The sequence below is a fragment of the Phascolarctos cinereus genome, unplaced genomic scaffold, assembly GCF_003287225.1.
Source record: "Phascolarctos cinereus isolate Bilbo 61053 unplaced genomic scaffold, phaCin_HiC Scaffold_9;HRSCAF=440, whole genome shotgun sequence".
In the NCBI taxonomy this organism is placed as follows: Eukaryota; Metazoa; Chordata; class Mammalia; order Diprotodontia; family Phascolarctidae; genus Phascolarctos; species Phascolarctos cinereus.
In genome coordinates, this window is record NW_027556402.1 from 3,877,858 (window position 1) to 3,903,276 (window position 25,419).

Here is a 25,419-nt window from a genome sequence, read left to right on the forward strand (position 1 = left end):
ACCACTCAACACTGGACCAGATGGTTAAAAATCCAATTTTACTTCGTTTTCAGTTCTAGATTCTTCCCCTCCCCCACCTCCTCCCTCACCCTCTGAGAAGGCAAGATATGTTCAGTCAAGCAAAACAAATTCCTGCATTAGCCATTCCTCCCCACTCCTCCTTCCTTGAAAGAAGAAGAAAGAGAAGAAAATGTGCTTCTGTCTACAACGAGTTTATCAGTTCTCTCTCTGGAGGTGGACGGCATTTAATATTATGAGTAAAGTTATGGTGGGTCATTGTGTTGATCAGTTATTCGGCCTTTCCCAAGTTTATTTTCTTTATAATATGGCGGTTTCTGTTCTCCCAGTTCTGCTCATTTCACTTTGCATCAGTTCACACGAGTCTTCCCAGATTTCTCTGAAACAATCGCCATCATTTTTTTATGGCACAATAGTAGTCTATCCCACTCATACACCACATCACGTTCAGCCTTTCCCCAGCGGATGGGCGTCCCCTCAATTCCCAACTCTTGGCCACCACAAAAAGAGCTGCCGTCAGTATTTTTGCACACGTGGGTCCTTTTCCTCCTTCGATATCTTTGGGATGCAGAGTTGGTAGTGGTATTGCTGGATCAAAGAGTATGCACAATTTTTTTACCCTTTGGGAAGAGCTCCAAATTGTTCTCCAGAATGGTTGGACCATTTCACAGCGCCTCCAAAGTGCAGTTGGTGTCCCTCTTTTCGCTCATTCCCTCTAGCATTTGTCATTTTCCTTTTTGTCATCTTAGCTAATCTGATGGATGTGAGGCGGTACTTCAGAGTTGTTTTAATTTGTCTAATTTATGTGATTTAGGGCATTTTTTAAGATGTCTACTGATAGCTTTGATTTCTTCCTCTGAAAACCATCTATTCGTATCCTTTGACTATTTATCAATTGTGGAATGGCCCATTCTCTTATAAATTAAAATGTTATCTACAAATCTTTGAAATGAGACCATTATCAGAGAAGCTTACTGCAGAGATTTTTTTCCCCAGTTTCCTGCTTTTCTTCTAATTTTAGATGTATTGAGGGGTGTTTTTTTTTTGTTTTGTTTTTTACAAAACCTTCCTAATTTTATATAATTCAAAATTGCATCATTTTACCTCCTGTGAACCTCTACCTCTTGTTTGGCCATGAACTCTTCCTTTTTCCATAGATCTGACAACAATTTCTTCTCTGCTCCACTAATCAGTTTATGATATCACCCTTTATATCAAAATCATGCACTGATTTTATCTGAGTTTATCTTGTACATACACTGTGAAATACTGGCCTATACCTAGTTTTTGCCAAACCTCTTTCCAGTTTTCCTAGCAGCTTTTTGGTGAAAGTGTGAGTTCTCGCTCCCAAAGCTGGGATCTTGGGGTTTATCAAACAGTAGGTAGCTGCAGTCATTTACTTCTATATACTTTGTACCTAATCTATTCCAATGATCAACGGCTCTTTTTCTTACCCAGCACCACCTTGTTTTGATGATTACTGCTCCGTAACACACTGTGAGATCTGGCACTGCCAGGCCACCTCCTTCGCATTTCTTTTCATTGATTCTCTTGATAGTCTTGGCCTTTGGTTCTTCTAGATGACTTTTGTTATACTATTTCTAATTCTAAAAAGCAATTCTTCGGTATGGCCCCGAATAAGTAAATTCATTTGGAGAGTATTATCGTTTTTATCATATTGGCTTGGCTTACCCACGAACAATTAGTATTTCTCCAGTTCTTTAGATGTCTTTATCTGTGTGGAGAGTTTTGTAACTGTATTTATAAAGCTCCAAGTTTTAACTTGGAGTTAACTTGGAGAAAGTTGTGACACTTTCTACAGTTATTTTAAATGGAATTTCTCTTTCCATCTCTTCCTGTCAGGTTCTGCTGGTAACGAATAGAAGTGGTGGCCATTTGCGGGGGGTTACTTGATATCTTGCAACTTCGCTAGTGCTGTTGGTTGTTTGCTCAGGTTTGTACTTGACTTTCTGGAGATTTCTACATATGCCACCAACCCACCGCAAAAAGTGCTCGTTCTCTTTCCTCCCTGTCTATTTCTATTCCTTCAAGTTCTTTTTCTTGTCTTATTGTTCTCTCTATGTACACACACGTATAATTTCTATTGCAATACTGCACAACAATGGTGATGCTGGCTACTTTTGCTTCCTCCTGGATCTTAATGTTAAAGCTTCTAGTTTATTCCCATTACAGATGTTTGCTTACACAACATTTTAAACAACGTTTTGTCTATTTCTGTGCCTTCTAGTGTTATTAACAGTAATGTATATTGTATTTTGTCATAAGCTTTGTCTATGTCTATTGAAATAATCATGTTTTTTCTTTTTATGATTGATATTGTAAATCATGCTTATAATTTTCCTGATGCTGAACCAGTCCTGAATTCCTGAAATAAATCCAACCAGTTCATACTGTATGATTTGTGAGATAATGTTAAAGTAAGATAAAACCTTGCTAGCAATTTATTTAAAAACCTCACATCAATATTCATTAGTGAAATTGGTCGTTTTCTTTCTGTTTTAACTCTCCCTCATTCAGGTATCAAAGCAGTATTTGTTCCATAGACATAATTTGGTGGACCTCTTTTACCTATTTTTAAGAAAACCATTTATGTAGTATTAGAATTGTATTTTAAACATCTGGTAGAATTTTCATTTGTATGTTATCTTTTTGTTTTTTGTTTTGTTTTGGCAGGGAGCTCATTTATGGTTTAATTTCTTTTTCTAAGATAGGGTTATTTTAAGTATTTGGTTTCCTATTCTGTTAATCTGGGCAACTTTATATTTTTGTAAATATTCATCCATTTCATTTAGAGTGTCAGTTATACTGCCACATAGCTGGGCAAAATAGTTCCTAATAACTATTTTTATTTCTTCTTCATTGGTTGTGAATACACTCTTTCATTTTTGATGTTAGTAATTTGGTATTCTTCTTTCTTTGATTTTCAGGACTTCTATTTTGGTGCTTAATTAAGGGCTTTTAACTTGACTGTTTCCCTGGTATTTTAATTGTATGCCCAGTTCACTGCTCTGACTTTTCTCTCCTTTCTTACTGTAAGCATTTAGAGATATAAATTTTCCCCTAAGTGCTGCTTTGGCTGCATCCCACAAATTCTGGTATATTTTTTCAATATTATCTTTAATGAAATTATTTCTTTGATTTGTTTTTGGGTTCATCTACTCTTTAGAATTAAGTTATTTAGTTTCCAATTAATTTTTAATCTTTGATTCAAAGACCTTTTATGGAATATAATTTTTACTGCACTGTGGTCTGAAGAAAGATACATTTACTATTTCTGCTTTTCCACTTTTTAAAAAAGGTTTTTAAGCCTTCATACATGTGATCTATGCTTGTGAAGGTGTCATGCTCAGCTGAGAAATAGGTGTAATCTTTTCTATTCCTATTCAATATTCTCCAGAGGTCTGGCATATCTAACTTGTCTAAAATTTTATTTATCTCTTCTTCTTTCTTATTGTTATGGTCAAATTTGTCTACATCTTAGACACACAAATGGAGGCTCCTCATTTAGTATAGTTTTATTGCCTCTATCTTCCTGTAATTAAATTAAGTTTTCCTTTAAGAATTTACATGCTATGCCATTTTGGTGCACGTGTTCATTATTACTAATTCACTGTCAATGGTACATTTTAGCAAAATGTAGTTTCCTTGTTCATCTCTTTTAATAAGACCTACTTCTGCTTTGTCTGAGATCATGACTGCTACCCCTGCCTTTTTTTACTTCAGCTAAAGCATAACAAATTCTTCTCTAGCTCCTTCTTTGACCTCTGTGTGTCCATCTGCTAACAAATACTGCTGAATCCCAGTTTCTAGTCCAACCTGCCCTCTTAACATTTTATGGGTGAGTTAGTCGCATTTACAGTCACAACCGCTAACTGTATTTCTTCTATTCTTGCCCGTCCCCTCTTTAAGAGTCTGCTTCACTTCTGACTGCTGCCTCCCTTCACCTGCCCTTCCTAGCTCTCGTGCCCCCCACCTTTCCCTTCACCTCTTTCCTTCCCATTTCTGTGCTGGGTAAGACCATTTCTACATCTAACTGTGTACGTCTGTATATTGCTCCCTTCTTAATCAGCTCAGATGAGAGTGAGGGTTCCACGTCTGTGGCTCCTGGTCTTCTCCTTCTTGTACACCACATTTATGTGCACGGTCTGCCTTTCCCTCCCCCCTTCTCGGTGTATTCCTCTCCCCACCCATTCCCTTTTCCTTTTGAGATCATCCAAATACAACAGAATCATACCCACATCTTTTATTTAATTAGACTCATTCTATGATCCCTGGTGATGAAAAAGTTCTGAGGAATTACACGCATCACCTCCCCACAGAAGAAAGTGAAAAGCTTCACCTTGTTTAGCCCCTCACTATTCTCCCTTTCTATGCTTCTCCTGAGTCTTGTGTTTGAATGTCAGATTTTCTATTCAGCTCTAGTCTTTTCATCAGGAACGCTTGCAAGTCCTCTATTTCATTAAATAGACACCTCCCCCCGTAGGATCACTCAGTGTTGCCAGGCAGGTTATTATTGGTTGCATAGGCCTAGATCCTGTGCTTTCAAGAACATCATATTCTAAGTTCTCTGCTCTTCATGGTGGTGGCTAAACCTCATGTGACTCTCATCTTGGCTTCTCCTCCCCAGCTGCTTGGAGCAGTTTTTCCTCGACCTAGGAGCTCTACGTTTTGGACATATTTCTGGGAATTTTCATTTTGGGGCTTCTTTCCAGGGTGGCTGGTGGAGCCTTTCAGTTTCTACTTCATCCTTGCTTCTAAGAGATACAGGCAGCTTTATGATTTCTTGAAATGTGATGTCCAGACTCTCATGGTTTTTGTGTAGTTCAGTGATTCTTAACCTCTCTCTTCTCAATATGTTTTCCAGGTCAGTCGCTTTTCCTATCATATTTTACATTTTATTCCATTTTTTCAGTCTTTGGACTTCTACTATTTCTTGCTGTCACATGAAGTCACTGGCTTCCATATGGCCAATTCTATTTTGAAGGAGTTCTTTTCTTCAGTAAGGTTTTCTCTCTCTTTTCCTATTTTCTTCCCTACCTCTGGCCATTTTCCCCGTTCTTTTCTCCACTACTCTCATTTGGTTTCAAAAATCATTTTTTAGGTTCTCCTTTAACCCTCCTAGGAATTCTTATTGGACTTGTGTCCCAGCTGCATTTTGTCTCTGAGGTTCTGCATATAGAGTTTTTCCAGTCATTCTCTTCTGTGTTTGCGTCTCAAGCTTCCATATCCCCATGATGGCTCTTCATGACAGGGTTCTGTTTGTGTCTGCCCCCTCTAGCAGTCCATTTTTCAGACAGAGATATAGTAACTTGTTCTCAGCCTTTCTCTTCAGTCTTTATTATAGTATTATATATCATATTATTATAGCATCCGCAGTCTTTATTTTAGCATTATAGCTCAGGACTTAATATAGATAGATTGAAGATTATGTGAGAACTGCAGACAACATCAATATTTATTTACCTATAAACCAATAACTTTTGAAATACACCCCACAGAAAAACCTACAACATTTTTTCCAGAAAAAAAAGCAACAATTTGTACAAAAACCACACATTTGGTTATGTCAAGGATTTCCCATTTGTATTTCTGACTTGCGTTTTCACATAAGCCTGTTCCACTTACCTCAGACATTAGCCATTGTTTCTGCTTAAGCCCTATGTCCAAATGCTGGGTTTCATCCAAAATTTCTTCTAAAGTCAGTGGATGTGTGTCACCTCTCTGGTGTCGGGTCTAAAGGGAGAGAGAGAAAAAAATAGCTTTTAAGGACTTGATGTTCTCAACAAGAGCTATCTACCAGACTTTTTTCCTTGTCACCAACTCAAAAACAGTTTACTTCTTTTACTCATCTGACATATCATGGATTTACTGAGTGCCTACACCCACACTATAGCCATGGGGCATGTCTGCCTATGGAAGTAAGCAATGAGGTTGCAAAAATTAAAATAAAATAACATAAAAGGACACTAAAAGTCAATTAAATGAATGAGAAAAGTGGAATGAGTATGGACTTGAGGTCAGAGATGTTGGAACTAAATTAGGGCTGGCTGTTTAACCAAGGTATCATTGTTTATTGTTGAGAACAATAAGAAGTGAAGCTTTACCAACACAGAGAGGCTTAGAGATTCAAGGAAAGGAATACAGGAAAGCCATGCTTCTATCAATCACAGCGCCAATAGCCACCTTCTACGTGCCAGACTAGATGCTAAGGCCTGGGGACACAAAAATCTATTTCCTGCCCTCTAGATGTTCACATCCTAAAAGGGAGAAATAATACACATGGGGGAGGGGAGTGGGGCCAGCAAAGGGTGTCTTGTTCTGGTGAGTCACAGGAATGATAAAGCCCTAAGGAGTAACCCGTAAGATCTTTCCAAAAGGTCATATTGGGAGTAATTCTTGTCCCCAAAGCAAGTGGTGGACAAGTGGATGGAAAATAAGATGGAAATGTTGGGGATGATTTATTTTAAAATCTTCTTCAGCATGGTAGCAGAACTTATGGTCTCCAGGGACATCAGCTGGCAGATAATGGATATATTTTATATCACAGATGTGCATACATCTAGACAATGTGTCTTTACATATATAATGCACATACATTTGGCATCCATATATATGTATATATCTGTACATATGTATATCTCTATATATGTGTACATATCTATAACTCTCTCTCTCTCTCACACACACATACACACACACACACACAGAGATTACCTAGGAGGAAGCACTATTTAATCAACAAAGCCATACATTTATGAAGGGCTTCTCTGTCCCAGGCCCTGGGGTAAAAAGAAAGGCAATGCCACAGTTCCTGCCCTTGAGGAGCTCATATCATCCTTAATTACGTCTTCACTAACCCTTGTATCTCCAACCAGAACCAAGCCCAACTCTCTACACACACCAGGAAGAATGGTACATTGAATTTAAACCAGAAATAGAACCAGGGCTCCTGAATCCTAAGGCAGGACCTGTCCACTGTACCACACATCCAAAATATTCGATTAGTAGAGAAAGTTACTGCCACTGGAGCTGACTGACACTGAAGCAAAAACCTGAATAAAACCCCTCCATTTATTCAGAGAAACCAAGCCAAACAAAGAGAAGGAAATGTGTTATCAGTGGCCAGATCTCTGCAGCATTGCAGGGTGAAAGCATGAATGTCCAAAGTGCTGGGGTTTATAAAGTGGCTTTTATACCAAGACTGTAAAATTCCACAAGATGGAGATGTTTCTCCATCAAAGGAGACAACTGCCATGATTCTAAGGCCCATGATCCCCTTCTAAAAACAGGAAATTAAGTGTTTTCTTCATTAAAATTGAAGATAGAAGAGTTCATGAACTCCAGTGATCTTTTTAGCACTTTATAAAAACAATTCTGTGATACTAACCCTTTTTCCCTGAGAGCTGCAAATTTTAATGGTTTAATAACCTTGATATTAAATGTCCATAAAGCTTATTAAATCTGGTTTGTTCCTTTGTACTTACATTTAAACTCATTAATACATAAGCTCTTTGCGGGCAGGGACTAGTAAAGTGTTTGTCTTTTTGCCCCTAATATCTAGCCCAGTGCTAGAAACAGAGTGGGCACTTCCCATGTCCCTTCTGGATACTCACTCTCCTGACAGAGAGGCAGGTGACAGATTTGGGGAGCAGACTGAGACATCTGCTATTTTGTTATGGGAATTTTGTTTTTCTCTCTTTATCAGTGGGCACCAGGGCAAGCAGATGGGAGAGAAACTGGATGTGCATTATTTGGGGGGGGGGAGAAGAATTTAATTTAAAAAATTAAAACCAAAACCCAAAATAAATTTTTCGGAGCGTTGCCTCATTTCTCCGTCCCTTCCTTGCATCAGTGTGGCACTCTCCCCTCAACATTCATATGCTTTGTTACAATTCATTAGTATTTACTGAGTGCTTACTATGTGTCAGGCACGATAAAGAATCAAACTGTTCCTGCCCTCCCAGAGCTGAGGTCTTGCTGGGGGGAAATAACATGTGAGACACATTGTGGAAGCATATCCAAACACTCTTTTTTGGTTTGAGTGAAAAGATTAGGAAATAAATACTTCTTCACCCCCACATCTTTTCTAGATTTTCTACTTTAGGAAACGGTCCTGAAGGTTAAGAATACAAAATTAAGGCCCAGAAACAGTCCAGTTGGTCTAGCTGGGTTCACAGCCCTCCTAACTTAGCCCTAGGGCTCACACCCAAGGGCTGTGCACTCTGTCCCCTTCACAAAGGTTACGGTGAGACACAGGAAGGAAGCCCTTTCAAACCTGGAGGAGGTCAAGGAGGAATCCAGCTGCCCCAGGGATTTCAGTCCAAAATTAAGTGACAATTATTCTAGAACTAGAACGGAGGTGACCTAAATTGCACTTTGTAATACACACTGTAACCTCTGCCCTGCACAAGACTCCTATAAATGTGACCTCAAATGGTCTTAGGGAAGAGAGATTACGGTTGGGGTGGGTGAATGAAGAGAATGAGATGCCAGTATGGATAACTATCACTCTAAGCTAGAAATGCTTGGTTTCAGAATGTTAAATAAAATGTGTTTCTCCAGACTGGTACCTAAAAGGCAGAGTACAATGTTAATATGTCTTCCTCAACAACAGAGAAGCATATGCAAAATACAGGAGGCAATTTTTGGAGGCCCTTAGAGAGAGGAAGAGAAGAAAAGGCCTCTCACAGAAGGCAGTGCTTGCCTGGGTAAGGAGGAAAGGTTTTGGGATGGGCTTCATGGGTGAGGAACAGCTAGAAGGCTGGTTTGGATGGACCCAGAGTGGGGGAAAGTCAACAACAGGGCTAGAAAGGAAGACTGGGTGCAGGTTGTGAAGGGCTTTCAGTAACCTCCAGAGAACTTGGGACATCATGGGCAGATACACAATTCAGGAAAAATCACACTGGCAGCTGAGTGGAGGGGGCAGTCCTCCACAGGGTCAGGAGTATGGAGGGCCTACAGCACCATCCCAGGAAGAGATGAATGAGGGAGGGGGCCCCATGAGGAGAAACAGGAGGATACGTGGGACAGAGGGTGATGGAGGGAGAACAGATGATGGACTGGATCTGGGGGGCAGGAAGAACAAGAAGTCGGAGCTGACTCGGGCTGCCAACCTAGACAACGAGAAAGAAGATGATCGACCTGACAAAAGCAGGAACAAGTTCAGGGGTAAAGACAAGTTTGGTTTCAGGTGCTGAGCTTGAGATGCACAGGGGACACGGAGTCTTTTTTTTTTTTTGTCAGTCAACAGGCATTTATTAAGTACTTCCTACGTGCCAGGCACTCTACTAAGCACTGGGGATACAAAGAAAGGTAAAAACATAGTTCCTGCCCTCAAGGAGTTCCCATTCTAACGAGGAGGCATGCAAACTGTGTACATATAGGATATACACAGGGAAATGAAAGGTAACTTGTGAGGCAAGAAGCTAGGGAAGAGGGACTGGGAAAGGACTATTTCAGAAGGTGGAATCTGAGTGTCTGTAATCCAGGAAGCCAAGATCAGAAGGGAGAATATCAGAGTAGGGCTATGGAATGTAGTGTGCTAGGAACAGTTCGGCCAGTGTCACTGGGTCACCAAATAGTAGAGGAGAGGAAATTATAAGGAGACGGAAAAGATACTAGGGGGCCAGGCTGTGGAGGGTTTTTAAGAGCCAACCAGAAGATTTTATATTTAACTTGGAGGTAATAAGGAGTTTACTGAGTGGGTAGAGGTTGGGGGTGGGGTAATGTGACAAGACCTGTGTTTTAGGAAGATCACTTTGTTTTGTTTTGTTTTTTTGATCTTCCAGGTGTTATCTTTTTTTTTTAATATAAATTTATTTATTTTTAGTTTTCAACATTCACTTCCACAAGTTTTTGAGTTCCAAATTTTCGCCCCATCTCACCCCTCCCTCCACCCCAGGATGGCATGCATTCTGAATATCCCTTCCCCTAGTCTGTCCTCTCTTCTCTTCCCTTCTCTTATCCCCTTCCCCTTCTATTTTCCTACTTCTATACCCCATCTCCTATATTTCTTATTTCTCAGTAGCATGTGAAAACATTTTTTTTTTAACTTTAGGTTTCAAATTTTCTCTCTTCCTCCCTCCCCATCCACCCTCACTGAAAAGGCAAACAACTCAGTATAGGTTATACATGGGGGACACAGAGTCTTAAATATACAGTCAGTAGCTTGTTACCAGGAAGAGCTGTTGGTTTGTTTGGGGGCGCAGTTGGGCAGGTGCTAACCACAAGGATGCTCCCCCCAAAAGAAAAGAGCAGAACAGAGGAAGGTTCAGAGGGACGCAGAGAAGTCGGGCAGCTTTGGAACGAACATGCTGAATTTATTATGCCCCCCAACCCCTCCAAGCTGTATGTAACAGGGACTTGCTGTACCTGGAAATGTTTATGTTCATTTATACCAACTGAGTTCAGAATGATAAAAAAGTGAAAACTAAATTCCTAAAAAAACAAAACATTTCCAGGAAGTCACTGGGTCTGGTGCGCAGAAGAGGGACACTGTCTGCGTTCTACTCAGAAGAGAAGCCTATCTAGATCTGGAAGTTCTCAGGGCAGCCGTGATCATTAAATTCAGCTAGGGCAGTTAGAGGGTACGACGGCCAAGAGTCTTGATCCTGGAATCAGGAAGATGTAAGTTCAAAGACAGCCGTAGACACTTACTGACCCCGGGCAAGTCACTTAACTGCCGTCTGCCTCAGTTTCCTTGTCTGTAAAGTGAGGATAACACCTACCTCCCAGGGTTGCTGCGAGAATGAGGTATCTGTACTGTGCTTTGTGGACCTTAAAGCCTTGTGTAAATGTCCCCTCCTCCTCCATCCTGCTGTTGTTACGATTAGGTCATCCGAGGAGAGTCGGAATAGCTGACAAGAGGCAGCAGAAGGAATGACCTCCTGAGGAGGGGAGGAGAGGCATATGCACAGGGAACAGGGGTGACAAGAAAACAAAAGGCGCAGTCACAAAGTACAACTGATGCGTTCTCATTAACTTTGCGGGCAGCGCCTCCTCTCGCAGACACATAGTCAGTCGGCTGTGCTGCTCCTCCTGGGGGATTTTGTCATCGCCCTCACACTGGCCAGTCTTAAGGGCTTACGATACTTACGACTTCCATGACCCTTCTCCTCCTACTGGACATGCAGACTGCTCCCGAGCCTGTTGCAATGTAAGGAAGGCCCCCATGAAGGTCTCTGAAGCTAGCTGGCTCAGTTTTGTTTCTGATCATACCTTGAGGGTATAGTCCCAAGAATGAAATGACTGAATCAGAGTCGGATTAAATGTTACTTGTTCACCATCAGATGTTCTTAAGAAGGTTCTAAAGTCTGAAGCTCTGCTAGTGCCAAATTTGGTGGCTTTACATTATGTCGGTGCATTTGGCGATCTGAGACGACATTCAATTCCATCCAAGTCGGCGAGCAGGAGAGCGAGCAGTCAGTCAGTCAATAGGCACCTCGTATATCCAGACACTGTGCTAAGCACCAGGAACACAGAAAAGGGCAAAAAGACAGGCCTCAGCCTCAAGGACCCCACGATCCAGCGGGGAAGACATGTACATGCAGGTAAAACCAAAGGAATGCTGACTAACTTCTAGAGGGGCCAGGGAGTGAGGGGGGCCACATCGGAGCTCAGGACCCCCAAGGCGGAGGCGAGGAGGGACTGTGTCCTCCGGCCTGCCTGCCAGCCCCTTGGCTTTCATTGAAGGCTCCTCCAGAGCTCTGTCCTGGGCCCTCCTCTCTTCCCCCTCTATGTTCTCTCATCAGCTCCCGAGTATTCAATTATCATCTCCACACTAAGCATTCTCACATCTGTTTGTCCAGCCACAACATCTCTCCTGGACTTCAGCCTCACTTACCTAGAGCCTATTGGATATCTCAAACCAGATGCTCTTAGACTCAACATATCCCCAACTAAACAAACTGTCTTTCCCTCAAAACTCCTAACTCCCTCCTGCCCCACATCCAGTGAACTTGGAAGTTCTATCACCTCACAGTGAGTACAACACTTGGCCAGGAGTCAGGAAGACCTGAGTTCAAATCCAGCCTCAGGGCAAGCCACTTTACCCTGTCCACCTCAGTTTCCTCAACTATAAAATGATGACAACAACCCCTACCACCCAGGATTACTATGAGGCTCAAATGAGATCCTATTTGTAAAATGCTTAGCACAGGCACACAGTAGGCACTACATAAACGCATATTCCCTTTCCTTCTTTCCTTCTCTCCTCTAACTCTGCCCACACCCTGGTGCAGGCCCTCATCACCTCACTCCTGGACTACTGTAATAGCCTGTGGGTGGGCCTGCCTGCCTCCAGTCTCTCCACTCCGGCCCACCCTCCATTCAACCATCAAAATGATCTTCCTGAAGGCAGGTCTGCCTATATCACTCCTCTACTCAATAAAACCCAATGCCTCCTCTACAGGAATATGAAATGTTCTGTTTCGTGTTCAAAACCCTTTACACCCTAGCCCCTTCCTCCCTTGTTACACCCGGCCCCCACATGCTCTGTGATTCAGCGACACTGGCTATCCCCACCACCGGGAACACTCTCCCTTTCTCCTGGCTTCCTTACAGGCTCAGCTGAAATCCCACTTTCTTTCTGTAAGAGGCCTTTCCCGTGCCCTCCTCTCTCAGATTCCCTTCCACCTACTCTGTACCTGGAGATTTACATGCTGTCTCCCCAGTTAGAGCGGGAGGCAGCTTCCAGAGGGCGGAGGTCTGGTCCTGACTTCTTTTGTACCCTCAGCACAAGGCCTCGGATTTTGTAGGCACAGACTGACTGACTAGTGCACAAAGAGGGAAGGCAGAGGGAGGGCCATGTCCTAGGAAACAGACACTGAGCCCACGTGACAGCGATGGCGAGCGTGGGCAGGTTGGGTGACAGGAGAATAAGACCCCGGCAGAGCAGACAGGAGCCAGAATGTGGGCTCGTCACGTGGCAAGCACCGTGCAAGGTTTTTAGTGGGAGGGACCCAGGAAGATCCATTGGGCTGCTGTCTGAACAGTGGAATGCATCAGTGACAACAGAATGCAGCCAAACACTTCCAAGATAGAATTTCAGTGACTGGAATGACTGAATTTGCACCCCTCTGAGGACCAGAGAGGACAAACACCTTACATTTTGTTGAGACATCCTTCCTAATGGATACTCTTCCTGAAAATTATCCGTTACTAGTCTTAGACTGCTTTCATACGAGCGGGACCTTGGTTAGTTTTTAACAAGTTACATATATATTTTAGATGGCAAGTAAGTTACCATAAATGGCTACAAAATTTTCCCCATCTGTTACTTTTTCTTCTGTTACACTGTTGGGAGTATTTTTTTTGGTACAGAAATTTTTATTGTAATCAAATTAAGTTAAACTCCTCTAATCTATTCTTAATGATTCTTTCTATTTGTTGGGAATGGGGGAAAAATAGCATCCCTCCCACAAGAGAGAATATAACACATATTATTCTGTTGTAAGAAAACTTAGGTCTCTACGTATCCCATTTCTGGTTTATTTTCTAACAATCTTCATTTTAAATTTGACCAACAAATAAAAATGGACCCTTTCCAATACAGAGAATAGAAAAAGAAGAACACACATGAAACTTCATATCTTTATCATACATAGCCTGGTTTCATGTTTGTTTACATGTAACAAAGCCATCCTATCTGTCCCACAATTTCCCATGTCTCCACGTCTCCATGTCCCACTCTGAACTCCCTTTTGTTCTCTTCTGTACACCAAAAAAACTGTTCCATTAATACGCCATGACTATCCCTATCCTCTCCCCTCCATATTCCTACTCTGAAGCACTCTCCCTGTAACCAAAATCATAACCAGGCAAACCAAATCTGCCCCTTGTTCTGGTCTAAAAATTGATGTCCTGTGGTCTTTATGTTTCTGGAATTATGTCTCTGTCCTGAGCAAAGAAAAAAATATTGAGCACTTTCCCCCAGTGTGTATACACTTATAAATTATATGCATGTGCTACTCTGCTCATCATTATGAACGTGATAAAACTTACACAGAAACAAATTTGTAAAAGATGAGATGAAGATGAAATATTCGGTCAGCCAGGAGTCAATCGGATCAAATTATGGTTCTACTATTTCTCCCTGTAACTTGATTAACTTTTGCTCAGAGTACCTGGATTCTTTGCACTTTGGTGCGTCTGATGCTCTTTCGCTGTCTGCTGCCTCCCAGCACGATGCAGTTTTCGGCTACTCTCCTCCAACCCGGCTCCTCTATTTTTACTGCAGCCCCTCTTGCTGGTCTGAGCTCCCCCCAGAGCACGACTCCCGCCCTGGTCCTTATTTTAACTCTGTGCACAGCTCTGTTTCAAATGCATGAGCGACCTATTGCTGGACTCTTTTTTCCAATGCACTCTGCGATCCTCTGCTCTTCCCAGTTAGGACTTCTACCCTATCCTCTCCTGCTTTCTCCTCTCTTTGCTCCCCTTGCATACAAAGTGGTGAAACAGAAGAAATGTCATTCACCCCAGTATAGAATCTAGAACCAAATTTAGCCTCAAGGCTTCCTCTGCTCCCATCCCACCCCACCCCTGCCCCAGACCCACATCAGGATCATTGGGTGGGATCCTCTGATCCCTCCCCGTGGATGATCCATCCCCAGGAGCTAAGCTTTGTTTTGCTTGGGACCTTCCCCTCCCTCTCCCCTCTGACTGTCTTATTCCCAGGGGATTTTAATGTATTTCTTCCCCAAACTCTGCTGCACACACACTCAGCATTCCTCTGCCAGGTTCAGATGAGAGGGAAGCTCGCATGACGCGCCCCCCCCCAAACCGACTCTTTGCTCTGTAATTGTAGACTCCTGTTTTCCCAAAACCCGACTGGGAGAAAGACTAAGTGCTCCCCCCCATTTTTTTTTTTTGCTAATTTCTCCCTTTATTCCTCTTCCCTTCTCTTTTCTTTCCTCTCTTAAGACCATCAAAACTAATCAAAAGTGTTCATCTTTTTAAAGTCCTTCTGTGGCCCCTGAAGGCATGAGGATTGTGATAGGACACTTCTCTTTCCACTCTCTTAAGGACTACATACTCACTGGATGCTCTTCAGCACTACCTGGCTGCTCAAATAGACTGACCTTTCCAGGTTTTTCTTGACTCCTGCTTGCAGCATTTCAAAGTTACTCCTCAGCTCTGGTCTTTTCATCAGGCAAGCTCTGGAGTCCTTTACACTGTTAATGGTCCCTTTTGCCCTGTGGGATTACACCTGTCCTTGCAAGGTAAGTAATTTTTGGTTTTCCACCTTTCTAGCTTGCCTTCTGGAATGCTAAACTCCGCGTGCATCAGGTGCTCCTGACTGTGGTTCACTGGGACTTGAACTCTCTCTCTCTGGCTGCCTGACTCTGGCTATAAGGTTCTTGGGAGTTTTCAATTTGGAGACGCCTTGGTACCTCCTTTCTGTTTGACACTGCCCTCTCATCCTAACAGATTGGGCTAATTTTCCTGCAGGAATTCTGGATTTCCATTCAGATTCTTTTTGGTCACATTTGGTCATGATTTTCAGGGAGTCCAATGAGTTTTAAATTCTTCCTTCTGCACTAGTTTCCCAGGTCAGTTGTTATTGATACCTTACAATTCTTCTGCTTTTTTCAATCTTCATTTTGTTCTACTATTTCTCGTGTCTCATAGAGTTACTGAGTGGTTTGCTTCATTCTCATTTTCAAAGAATCCACTTCTTAGATGTTTTCCACCTTCTGTTCCCAGCTATTTTCCTTCCAGTTCTTTCCACCACAGGTCTTACTTCATTTATGATCTCATTCTTTAGCTTCTGCTTCATTTCTTCCCACCCTCAGGTGGTCCTTGTGGTTGAACTGTTGACCAGCAATATTTCTTTATTGTGTTACTCTGTCTCTTCTCCTGGCACTCACAATTCCCACCTCAGTTTGTTCTGAGACTCTGTGCCAAGGACAGGCTCCTCAGCCTCCGGGACTCTTGGATGGGATCTGGTCTGGCCATTGGCTTGCACTCCCCCTATTCTGTCCATGCTCAGAGCACTGTCAGGTTTCAGCACTTGCCCAAGATTGCTGAGTGTGAGCATGCTGTGGTCTTCAGGACCCCAGTAAGTATCCTCAGTCTGAGTGTTTCAGGGCTCAGTGATTTCTGGGCTTCCCCAGAGTGCCTGGGTCAGAAGGCTGGAGAGTTCCTGGCTGGAGTGCTGGCAGCTCTGGGAGGTCCGGGAGCATCTCTGACCAGATGGCATACAGGCTTCTGGCTGACTAGCCTGTGCTCTTCCTCTTGGCATTCATTCAAACACGCTGGCAGGCCACTCCTCGCCCAGCACCCACAGACTTCTGGCTGTCACTCTGAGCAGTCCTAGGCTGGATGAAGGCTCACTGCTGTTGTTTTACTTTGGACTTCTGCTTCTTCTTCTTCTTTTTTTATTAATTTATTTTGATTTATCAACAATCACTTCCATATGCTTTTGAGTTGAAAGTTTTTCTCCCCCTTCCTCCCCAAGACGGCGCAAAATCCAATATAGGCTTTACATTTACATACCCATTAAATATATTTTCACATTAGTGAAGTTGTAAGTAAAAATTAATATCAATAGGAGGAACCACAAGAAAGATGAAACAAAACTCAACAGAAGGTAAAAATAAGTGAGAGCGATTTGACTTCCATAGTTCTTTCTTTGGATGTGGACAGCATTTTCCATCCCGAGGCCTCTGGAAATGTCTTAGATCCTCGTAATGCTGAGAAGGGTTCAGTTTAACAATCTTAGTCATTGCATAACGTGGCTGTTGTTGTGTACAAAGTCCTCTTGGTTCTGCTCACTTCATTCAGCATCAGACCATATAGGGTCTTTCCCGGTTTTTCTGAAGTCAGCCTGTTCATCATTTCTTATAGAACGATAGTATTCCATTACATTCATATACGACAACTTGCTCAGCCATTCCCCAATGGATGGGCATCCTCTCAATTTCCAATTCTTTGCCACCACGAAAAGAGCTGCTATGAATATTTTTGTACACGTGGGTTCTTTTCCCATTTGTTTGATCTCTTTGGGATAGAGACCTAGAAGTGCTATTGCTGGATCAAAAGGGTACACACATTTTTGTAGCCCCTCTGGGCACAGTTCCAAATTGTTCTCCAAAATGGCTGGATCATTTCACAACTCCACCAACAATGTATTAGTGTTCCAATTTTCCCACATCTTCTCCAACATTTATCATTTTCCTGTTTTGTCATGTTGGCCAATCTGATAGGTGTGATGTGGTACCTCAGAGTTGTTTTGATTTGCATTTCTCTAATCAATAATGATTTAGAGCATTTTTTCATATGACTATAGATGGCTTTAATTTCTTTACCTGAGAACTGTCTGTTCATATCCTTTGACCATTTATCAATTGGGGAATGGCTTGTGTTCTTATAAATTTGTCTTAATTCTCTACATATTTTAGAAATGAGGCCTTTATCAGAGAGACTGGTTATAAAAATTCTTTCCCAATTTCCTACCTTCCTTCTAATCTTAGTTGTGTTGGCTTGGTTTGTGCAAAAACTTTTCAATTTAATGTAATCAAAATGATCCATTTTGCTTTTCATAATGTTCTCTATCTCCTGTTTGGTCATGAATTCTTCTGTTCTCCATAGATCTGACAGGTAAACTATTCCTTGCTCTCCCAGTTTACTTATGGTATCAGCCTTTGTATCTACGTCATGAACCCATTTTGACTTTATTTTGGTATATGGTGTGAGATTTGGGTCTATGCCTAGTTTCTGCCATACTCTTTTCCAGTTTTCCCAGCAATTGTTTTCAAAGACTGGGTTCTTGTCCCAGAAGCTGGGGTCTCTGGGTTTATCAAATAACAGATTACTATAGTCATTGACTACTGCGTCTTGCATGTTTAACCTATTCCACTGATCCACCTCCCTATTTCTTAGCCAGTACCAAGCAGTTTTGATGATTGCTGCTTTATAATACCCATTTAAGATCTGGAATTGCTAGGCCACCTTCCCCAGCATTTCTTTTCATTAGTTCCTTTGATATTCTGGACCTTCTGTTTTTCCAAATGAATCTTGTTATTATTTTTTCTAACTCTATAAAATAATTTTTTGGTAGTTTGATTGGTATGGCACTGAATAAGTAAATTAGCTTGGGTAGGATTGTCATTTTTATTATATTAGCTCGGCCTACCCATGAACAACTGATGTTTTCCCAATTATTTAGATCTGATTTTATTTGTGTGAAAAGAAAAATTTGTTCTTTTTCTAGTTCTTTTAGTTGTATGCCCAATTCATTAATCTCCTCTTTTTCTATTTTATTTATGTAAGCATTTAGAGATATAAAACTTCCCCTAAGAACTGCTTTCGTTGCATCCCATAGGTTTTGGTATGTTGTCTCATTATTGTCATTCTCTTGAATGAAATTATTGATTGTTTCTATGATTTGTTGTTTGACCCAGTCATTTTTTAGGATTAGATTATTTAGTTTCCAATTATTTTTTAGTCTATCTTTCCATGGCCCTTTATTACATACAATTTTTATTGCGTCATGATCTGAAAAGGATGCATTTAATATTTCTGCCTTTTTTCATTGCTTTGTGAGGTTTTTATGCCCTAGTACATGGTCAATTTTTGTGTATGTGCCATGTACTGCCAAGAAAAAAGTATATTCCTTTCTATCCCCGTTCAGTTTTCTCCAGAGGTCTATCATACTTAACTTTTCTAATGTTCTATTCACCTCCTTAACTTCTTTCTTGTTTATTTTGTGGTTAGACTTATCTAGTGCCAAGAGGGGGAGGGAGGTTCAGGTCCCCCACTAGTATAGTTTTGCTATTTCTTCCTGTAACTCCTTGAACTTCTCCTGTAAGAATCTGGATGCTATACCATTTGGTGCATATATGTTTAGTAATGAAATTACTTCATTGTCTATGGTGCCTTTTAGCAGGATGTAGTTTCCTTCCTTATCTCTTTTGATTAGATCTATTTTTGCTTTTGCTGTGTCTGAGATCAGGATTGCTACCCCTGCTTTTTTCACTTCAGCTGACGCATAATACATTCTGCTCCAGCCTTTTGCCTTTACCCTGTATGTGTCACTCTTTTTCAAACATGTTTCCTGTAAACAACATATTGTAGGATTATGGTTTTTAATCCATTCTGCAATCAGTTTCCATTTTATGGGAGAGTTTATCCCATTCACAGTTATGATTACTATCTGTGTCTTTTTCTCCATCTTTTTTCCCCCCTATTTATGCTTTTATTTCTCCTTTGTCCTTTCCCCCCCTTCACTAGTGTTTTGCTTTTGACCACTGCCTGCTTCTACTTTGGACTTCTTGATTATATTTCACTGGTGCCTTCTGAAGCTGGATTACATATAGGAGACCTGGGTTCCTCTATAACCTTTCATGTTGCCATTGTAACTGCAAGTCAAAATTCAGTGAACAGTAAATTATGGTTCATAATGATGAACCTGATCCACGTAGGACAAATAAAATCATTTTAATAATATTAATATACAAAGTCAGGATGGAAGGGTGGAGTCAAGATAGTGACAAAACTTTTGCCATGTTCAGTCAACATACCTTTTCCACAACAACCCAGAAAATGTACCAGATCAAATTCTGATCAGGAAAAGGAAGAAAAAAATCACAGGGAGTCATTTTTCCAGCTCAGGGCAGCTTGGGAAGACAGACAGAGAGATCTGTGAACACCAGAGAGAGGCTAGGAGCACAGCACAGCAGTGGGGAGCATTCTAGCTGCCAGGGGTAGTAAGGGGGCTGAGAATGAACACCAGGGCAGGAAGCACCAGGGTAGAAAGACATCCCAGGGGACTCCTGAACCAGACCTAGAAAACAAACAGAGGATTCTTTGGACAACCTGAAAGCCAGGAACAAAAAAAGAGCCCTGGCATCACATTCAAGAAATTACAAAGGAAAACTGCCCAAAAATCTTAAATCCAGAGGGCAAAGTAGAAGTTGAAATAATCTACCAGTTACTTCCTGAAAGAAATTCCAAAGTGAAAACTCCCAGGAATAGTACAGTCAAAATCTAGAACTCCCAAGTCAAAGAGAAAATACTACAAGCAGCCATCAAATTCCGTGGAGCCACAGTCAGGATCATATAAGATTTAGCAGCTTCCAATTAAAGGAACAGAGGGCTTAGAATATAATATTCAGGTAGACAAAGAAGCTAGGATTACAACCAAAAGTTACCCACCCAGCAAAACTAAGTATAATCCTTCAGGGGGAAAATGGACATTTAAAGAAACAAAGTACTTCTAAGCATTCCTGATGAAAAAGTCAGAGCTAAATAGAAAATCTGACATTCAAACACAGGAATCAAGAGGTAAGCTTGAGGGATAAATTGTAAAGTTGATCTGTTTACTTTCTTATATGGGGAGAGGATGCATGTTAACTCCTGAGAACTTCATTATCACTAGGGCTGTTAGAGACAGAGGACCTGGAAGTGATTCTATGATGTTGGGGTGATTTCAAAAGAAGAATGAATGGGTGAGAAAGAGGGACATGCTGGGAGAGGGAGGAAACGAAGAGGGAGAATGGGGAAAAGTATCTCATATAAGTAGGGCAAGTACGTTTATAAAGTGGAGAGGGAAGTGGGGGAAATAGGCAATACCTGAACATCACTCTCATCAGAACTGGTTTGAGGACAGAAGAAAACACATACCTACACAACAGAACACTGACATTTATCTTAGCCAAATGAGAAGTAGGAAGAAAAGGATTAAAAGAAGTGGTTGGGGTAGGGGGGAGGGCAGATGAAGGGAGGCAGTGATTAGAAGCAAAACAGACTCTTGAGAAGGTGACAGGGTTATAAAGAAAAGGACGAGTATAATAGAATAGAATAGGAAATACTTCACAATCTTTATTATAAATGTGAATAGATAAGCTCAGCCATAAAATGGAAAAAAGATATTGGAATGTTTCAGAAACCACAATACAACAATATGTTGTTACAAAAAACACATGTGAAATAGAAAACTATATAGTGAGTTAAAACAAGGGCTCAAGGAGAATTTATTATGCTTCAACTGAAGTAAAATAGGTAAAAGCGGCAATTATGACCTCAGATAAAAGCAAAAATAGAACTAATTAAAAGAGATAAACAAGGGAACTACTACATTTTGCTGAAAGGTACCATAAATAATGACCTAATATCAACATCAAACATACATTCACCAAATGTCATGGTATACAAATTCTTTAGTAAGAAAGGTACCTATTTCTCAGCTGTGCAAGGCCTCACAAAAACTGACCATATATTAGGCAATAAATTTTACAAACAAATGCAGAAAAGCAGATATATTAAATGTACCCTTTTCTGATCACAATGCAATAAAAAATTATATGCAAAAAGGGGCTTTTGAAGCAAAGACTAAAAATTAACTGTAAACTAAATAATTTAATCCTAAAGAATGGGTGAGTCCAAAAACAAATCAAAGAAACAGTAATTTCACTCACGATAATAATGAAAAAAAAATACCAAAATCTGTGGGATGCAGCCAAAGCAGTACTTAGAAGAAAATTTATATCTCTAAATACTTATATTAATAAAAGAGAGAAAAAGCAGATTAATGAATTGGATATGCAACTTAAAAAAAAACCTAGAAAAAACAAATTAAAAACCCTCAATTAAACACCAAAATAGAAATCCTGAAAGTCAAAAAAGAAACTGAACTGAATAACAAAAACTAAAACCAAAATAGAACAATAAAAGAGATAAATTGTTAATGAATTTGATTTAAAAAAAGAAAACCAAATCACTAGTATCAAAATGAAAAGGGTGAAGAGGAAATCCCAACTATATGCCAATAAACCTGACAATCTAAATGAAATGGATGACTATTTAAAAAAATATAAATTGCTCAGACTGATGGAACAGGAAATAAGAATACTTTAAGTCCAATACGACACAAGCTGTTATAAAAAAACAGGTAAAGGAGAGCTCCCAAATTTCTTCTTCTTTTTTTTTTTTTTTTTTGCTTTTTGGTGAGGCAATCGGGGTTAAGTGACTTGCCCAGCGTCACACAGCTAGTAAGTGTCAAGTGTCTGAGACAAGATGTGAACTCAGGTCCTCCTGACTCCAAGGCAGGAGCTCTATCTACTGTTCCACCTAGCTGCCCCACCCCCCCATACCTTCTATGGTAAAAATGCAGTCTTGATACCTAAACCAGGGAAAGTCAAAACAGAGAAAGGAAAGTACCAACCAATTTCCCTAATGAATATTAATGTAAAAATTTTAAATAAAATACTAGTAAGGAGGTTATAACATATCACAAAGATTATACACTATGACCAGGCTAGATTTATACCAGAAATTCACTGTTGGTTCAATACTGGGAAAACTATAAGCTTAACCAACTATACCAATAAGGAAAAAATCTCCCAAACATCATGACTACCTCACTAGATAAGAAAAAGGCCTGGTCTATCATGTCTCTGCCTGTCTCCTCGGTCAGGCCGTTCCACTGTGGCTTCCTGCTTGCTACCAGTGTCTGCTCCAGTGAAAAGTAAACTACTTAAAGGTGGAGGACAGGATGTTCTTCTTTTGTATCCCCTGGAAAAATGACGTGCACACAAGACGTGCTTAACACGTCTGGCTGGAAATGGAACTCCTTGCCTGCTGACAACTCTAATCTGCTACTAACTGCAGGGAAAGAGGAGAAGGTGTGAGAAGGACCAGTAAAAGCAGAATTGACCGTCTCTGAAGGGACGTGGGTGCCCGTTACCTACACCAAACTGCAGGGAGTGGCGACGGATCCTCCCAACAACCCCAGGGGTCCCCATTTTAAACTGAGGCAAATAGAGCTGAAGGGCCTTGACCAGGGTCGCACAGACAGTCAGTGTCTGGGGCCAGATCTGAACTCAGATCTTTCCAACTTCAGGCCCAGCACTCTCAATGTGCTTCCTCAGCTGCCTTAATATGATGACTATGCCAGGCAGGAGTAGCGAGACTACCGGATCGTCAACTCAGAGAAGGACAGGACCTCAAGGGGCTTCCATTTGGACGGGGAGGAAACATGTGCACAGCAAGGCCCCGATAAATGGAGCTGAGATGAAAGGAAACCTCAGTGTGGGAGTCGTGAGAGGCTGGGGGTCAGGAAAGGCCACCGGCTGAAGAGAATGTCTCAGCTGAGCCTTGAAGGAAGCTCGGGAATCCTAAGAGAAGGTGAGAAGGGAAAGCATTTCAGGAATGAGGGACAGACGGCTCAAAAGCCCAGAGATGGGAGAGATGAAGTGTGGTTGGCAAGGAATGGCAAGCTGTCCAGTGAGGCTGGAACATAGTGTGGCTGCAAGATACTGATGTATAAGAAGACTGATGAGGCTGGGAAAAGCCTTGAATGGCAAGCAATGGAGTCTGTGATTCTACAGGTCACAGGAAACCAGGAGAGCTCACTACACTGGGAGAGGATGAGGACTGAGGACGAGGACGTGGCAGACGCACGCTCTAGGAAAATCACTCTGGTAGCTGCCAAGAGTGGGCCGGTGTGGGGAGAGCCTGGAGGTGGGGAGTCCAGAGAGGGAGACAGCCTGGTCTGGATTAGCACGGTCACTGTCTGATCAGAGAAGGGGAGACAAGACACTGTGAAGGGGGAGGAGAGAAAGTGAATCAAACCTGATCAGGATGAATTTCAGATGCCTAATGGACATCCAGTTCAACATGTCCCAATAGACAGATGGTAATGCAGAGATCTGGCAACTGTCAAGTCTCCTGAGAGGACCAGGATCTCCTGAAGAGGTGTAACCGTGGTGGGGGAGAGGGAGATCTGAGGACTATGGCCATGTCCAAGATGGAAGGCCAACTGAAAACAAAGGAATGTATTATTAGCCTGCTGCTAGCAGCTTCAACTTCCCAGGGTACACAGCATTCTGTGGCAACTCAGCATAGATAAGTAAAGAATCTCACAGAGAGGGTGGAGAAAAGCAAAGAAGACTCAACCAAGGAAAAAGAGGGGATTTCTGGGGAAATGCCTGCCAGGCACCAGCAGGGTCTGTCATCAAAATGGGAAGACGTTCTTCAGGACAGGAGACAGAGCGCTGGCAACCAAATCCCTTTACAATGATTAAAGAAGCTCCCTCAGATAAACCTGCAGGTGTTCTCATCCAAGGACAACCAACGGTTACTGCCACTGGTGCACATCCCTCTGCTGAATCCTGGCCTAGTCTGCTACGTTTCCTTTCTCTTCCAGTGGTGACTAGGGCTTTTGGTACTGGGCTACCAGCCGGTTGGGGGATTCCTATACCATTAGTTAATCAAGAGGTCACTGAAGGATTGTGATTCCTGTCCTCTCCTTCTTCCTCACTGCTCCCTGAAACACCTGCACAGAGATTATACATGAACCCTTTGGAACTGCTGAGGTCACTAAGGCAGTATGGAGGGATGGCCCAGGACACAGCCGTGGGGCCACACTCACAGACAGGGAGAGTGACATGGAAGAGGAGCGAGCAAATGGGATGGTCAAAGAATCAGAAGCAGAACTGAGAGAGGAGTGTCATGAAAACCCAGGGAGGAGAGTGTGCACAAGGAGTCAGAGGGTGACCACCACGCGGAAAGCTGCGGAGCGGTTCAATGAGGAAGAGGACCAGACTTCCCACCAAGATGGCGGGTGGCCTGCTTGGGAGGCGAGCCAGGAAGCTCCTCATATCGGCTCCAGACCAGACTAACAGTGATCTACATCGTAAGGGACTACAGTCAGGGATATCTCCCACCCCAGAAGTCCATGGACAATAGGAAAGGGGACCCCAAAGCAAAGGCAATGTCAGCATGACCAGAGACAGGCGTAGCCTGTGAAGCCGTGTCCAGAGGCAGCAAGAGCAGATGGATCCCTGGGAGAGGTGGAGGAGTGGGAGCGCAGGGGGCAGTGAGAGAAGGGGGAGGAGTGCCACGGCACTCAGACTTTGGTCACCTCCTTACTCCCTGGCTTACTTCAAGTCTCCGGTAAAATTCCACTTTCTGCGAGAAGCGTTTCCCAGGTCTCCTTAATGTTAGTGCCTTTCCTCTGCGATTACCTCCAACTTATTACGGGTTATATATTTATACACATACATACATACACACACACACGCATATGGAGAGAGAGATCTTATTTGTACACAGTTGTCTCCTTTTTCTCCTCGTTTTTTATTTTAGCGATGATGATGCAACCAACAAAGTAAGACTGTGGCCACATTTTTTAAAAAGACTGAAGGAGCACAAACAAGCAGGACGGTTTCGAGAGTTACATGCCGACTTTATTATACACACTTTTAAAAAAATGCAAACAGTACGAAATGGAGATTCACACTTTCCCATAAAATCCTTTTTGTGGTCTGCTGTGTGTACGTGCATATGGAAATAATCTGTTAGTGCTAAGGAGGAGGCCTGAGAAGAAGCAAGGTTAGATCGCCACTTAAGAGATGCCTGGTAACTAACGGCAGAGATGGG

The 25,419-nt window shown here is 41.9% G+C and overlaps 1 protein-coding gene across 2 annotated transcripts in view; it reads right to left on the bottom strand.

Moving 5' to 3' along the window:
• GTF2E2 (general transcription factor IIE subunit 2) overlaps positions 1-25,419 on the bottom strand; it is an 87,442-nt gene that overhangs the window by 20,804 nt on the left and 41,219 nt on the right. For both annotated transcript variants that reach the window (XM_021008286.2, XM_021008287.2), the window contains exon 4: positions 5,665-5,772. In XM_021008286.2, coding sequence (XP_020863945.1) covers positions 5,665-5,772 — 108 coding nt within the window. The remainder of the gene's footprint in view (positions 1-5,664; positions 5,773-25,419) is intronic.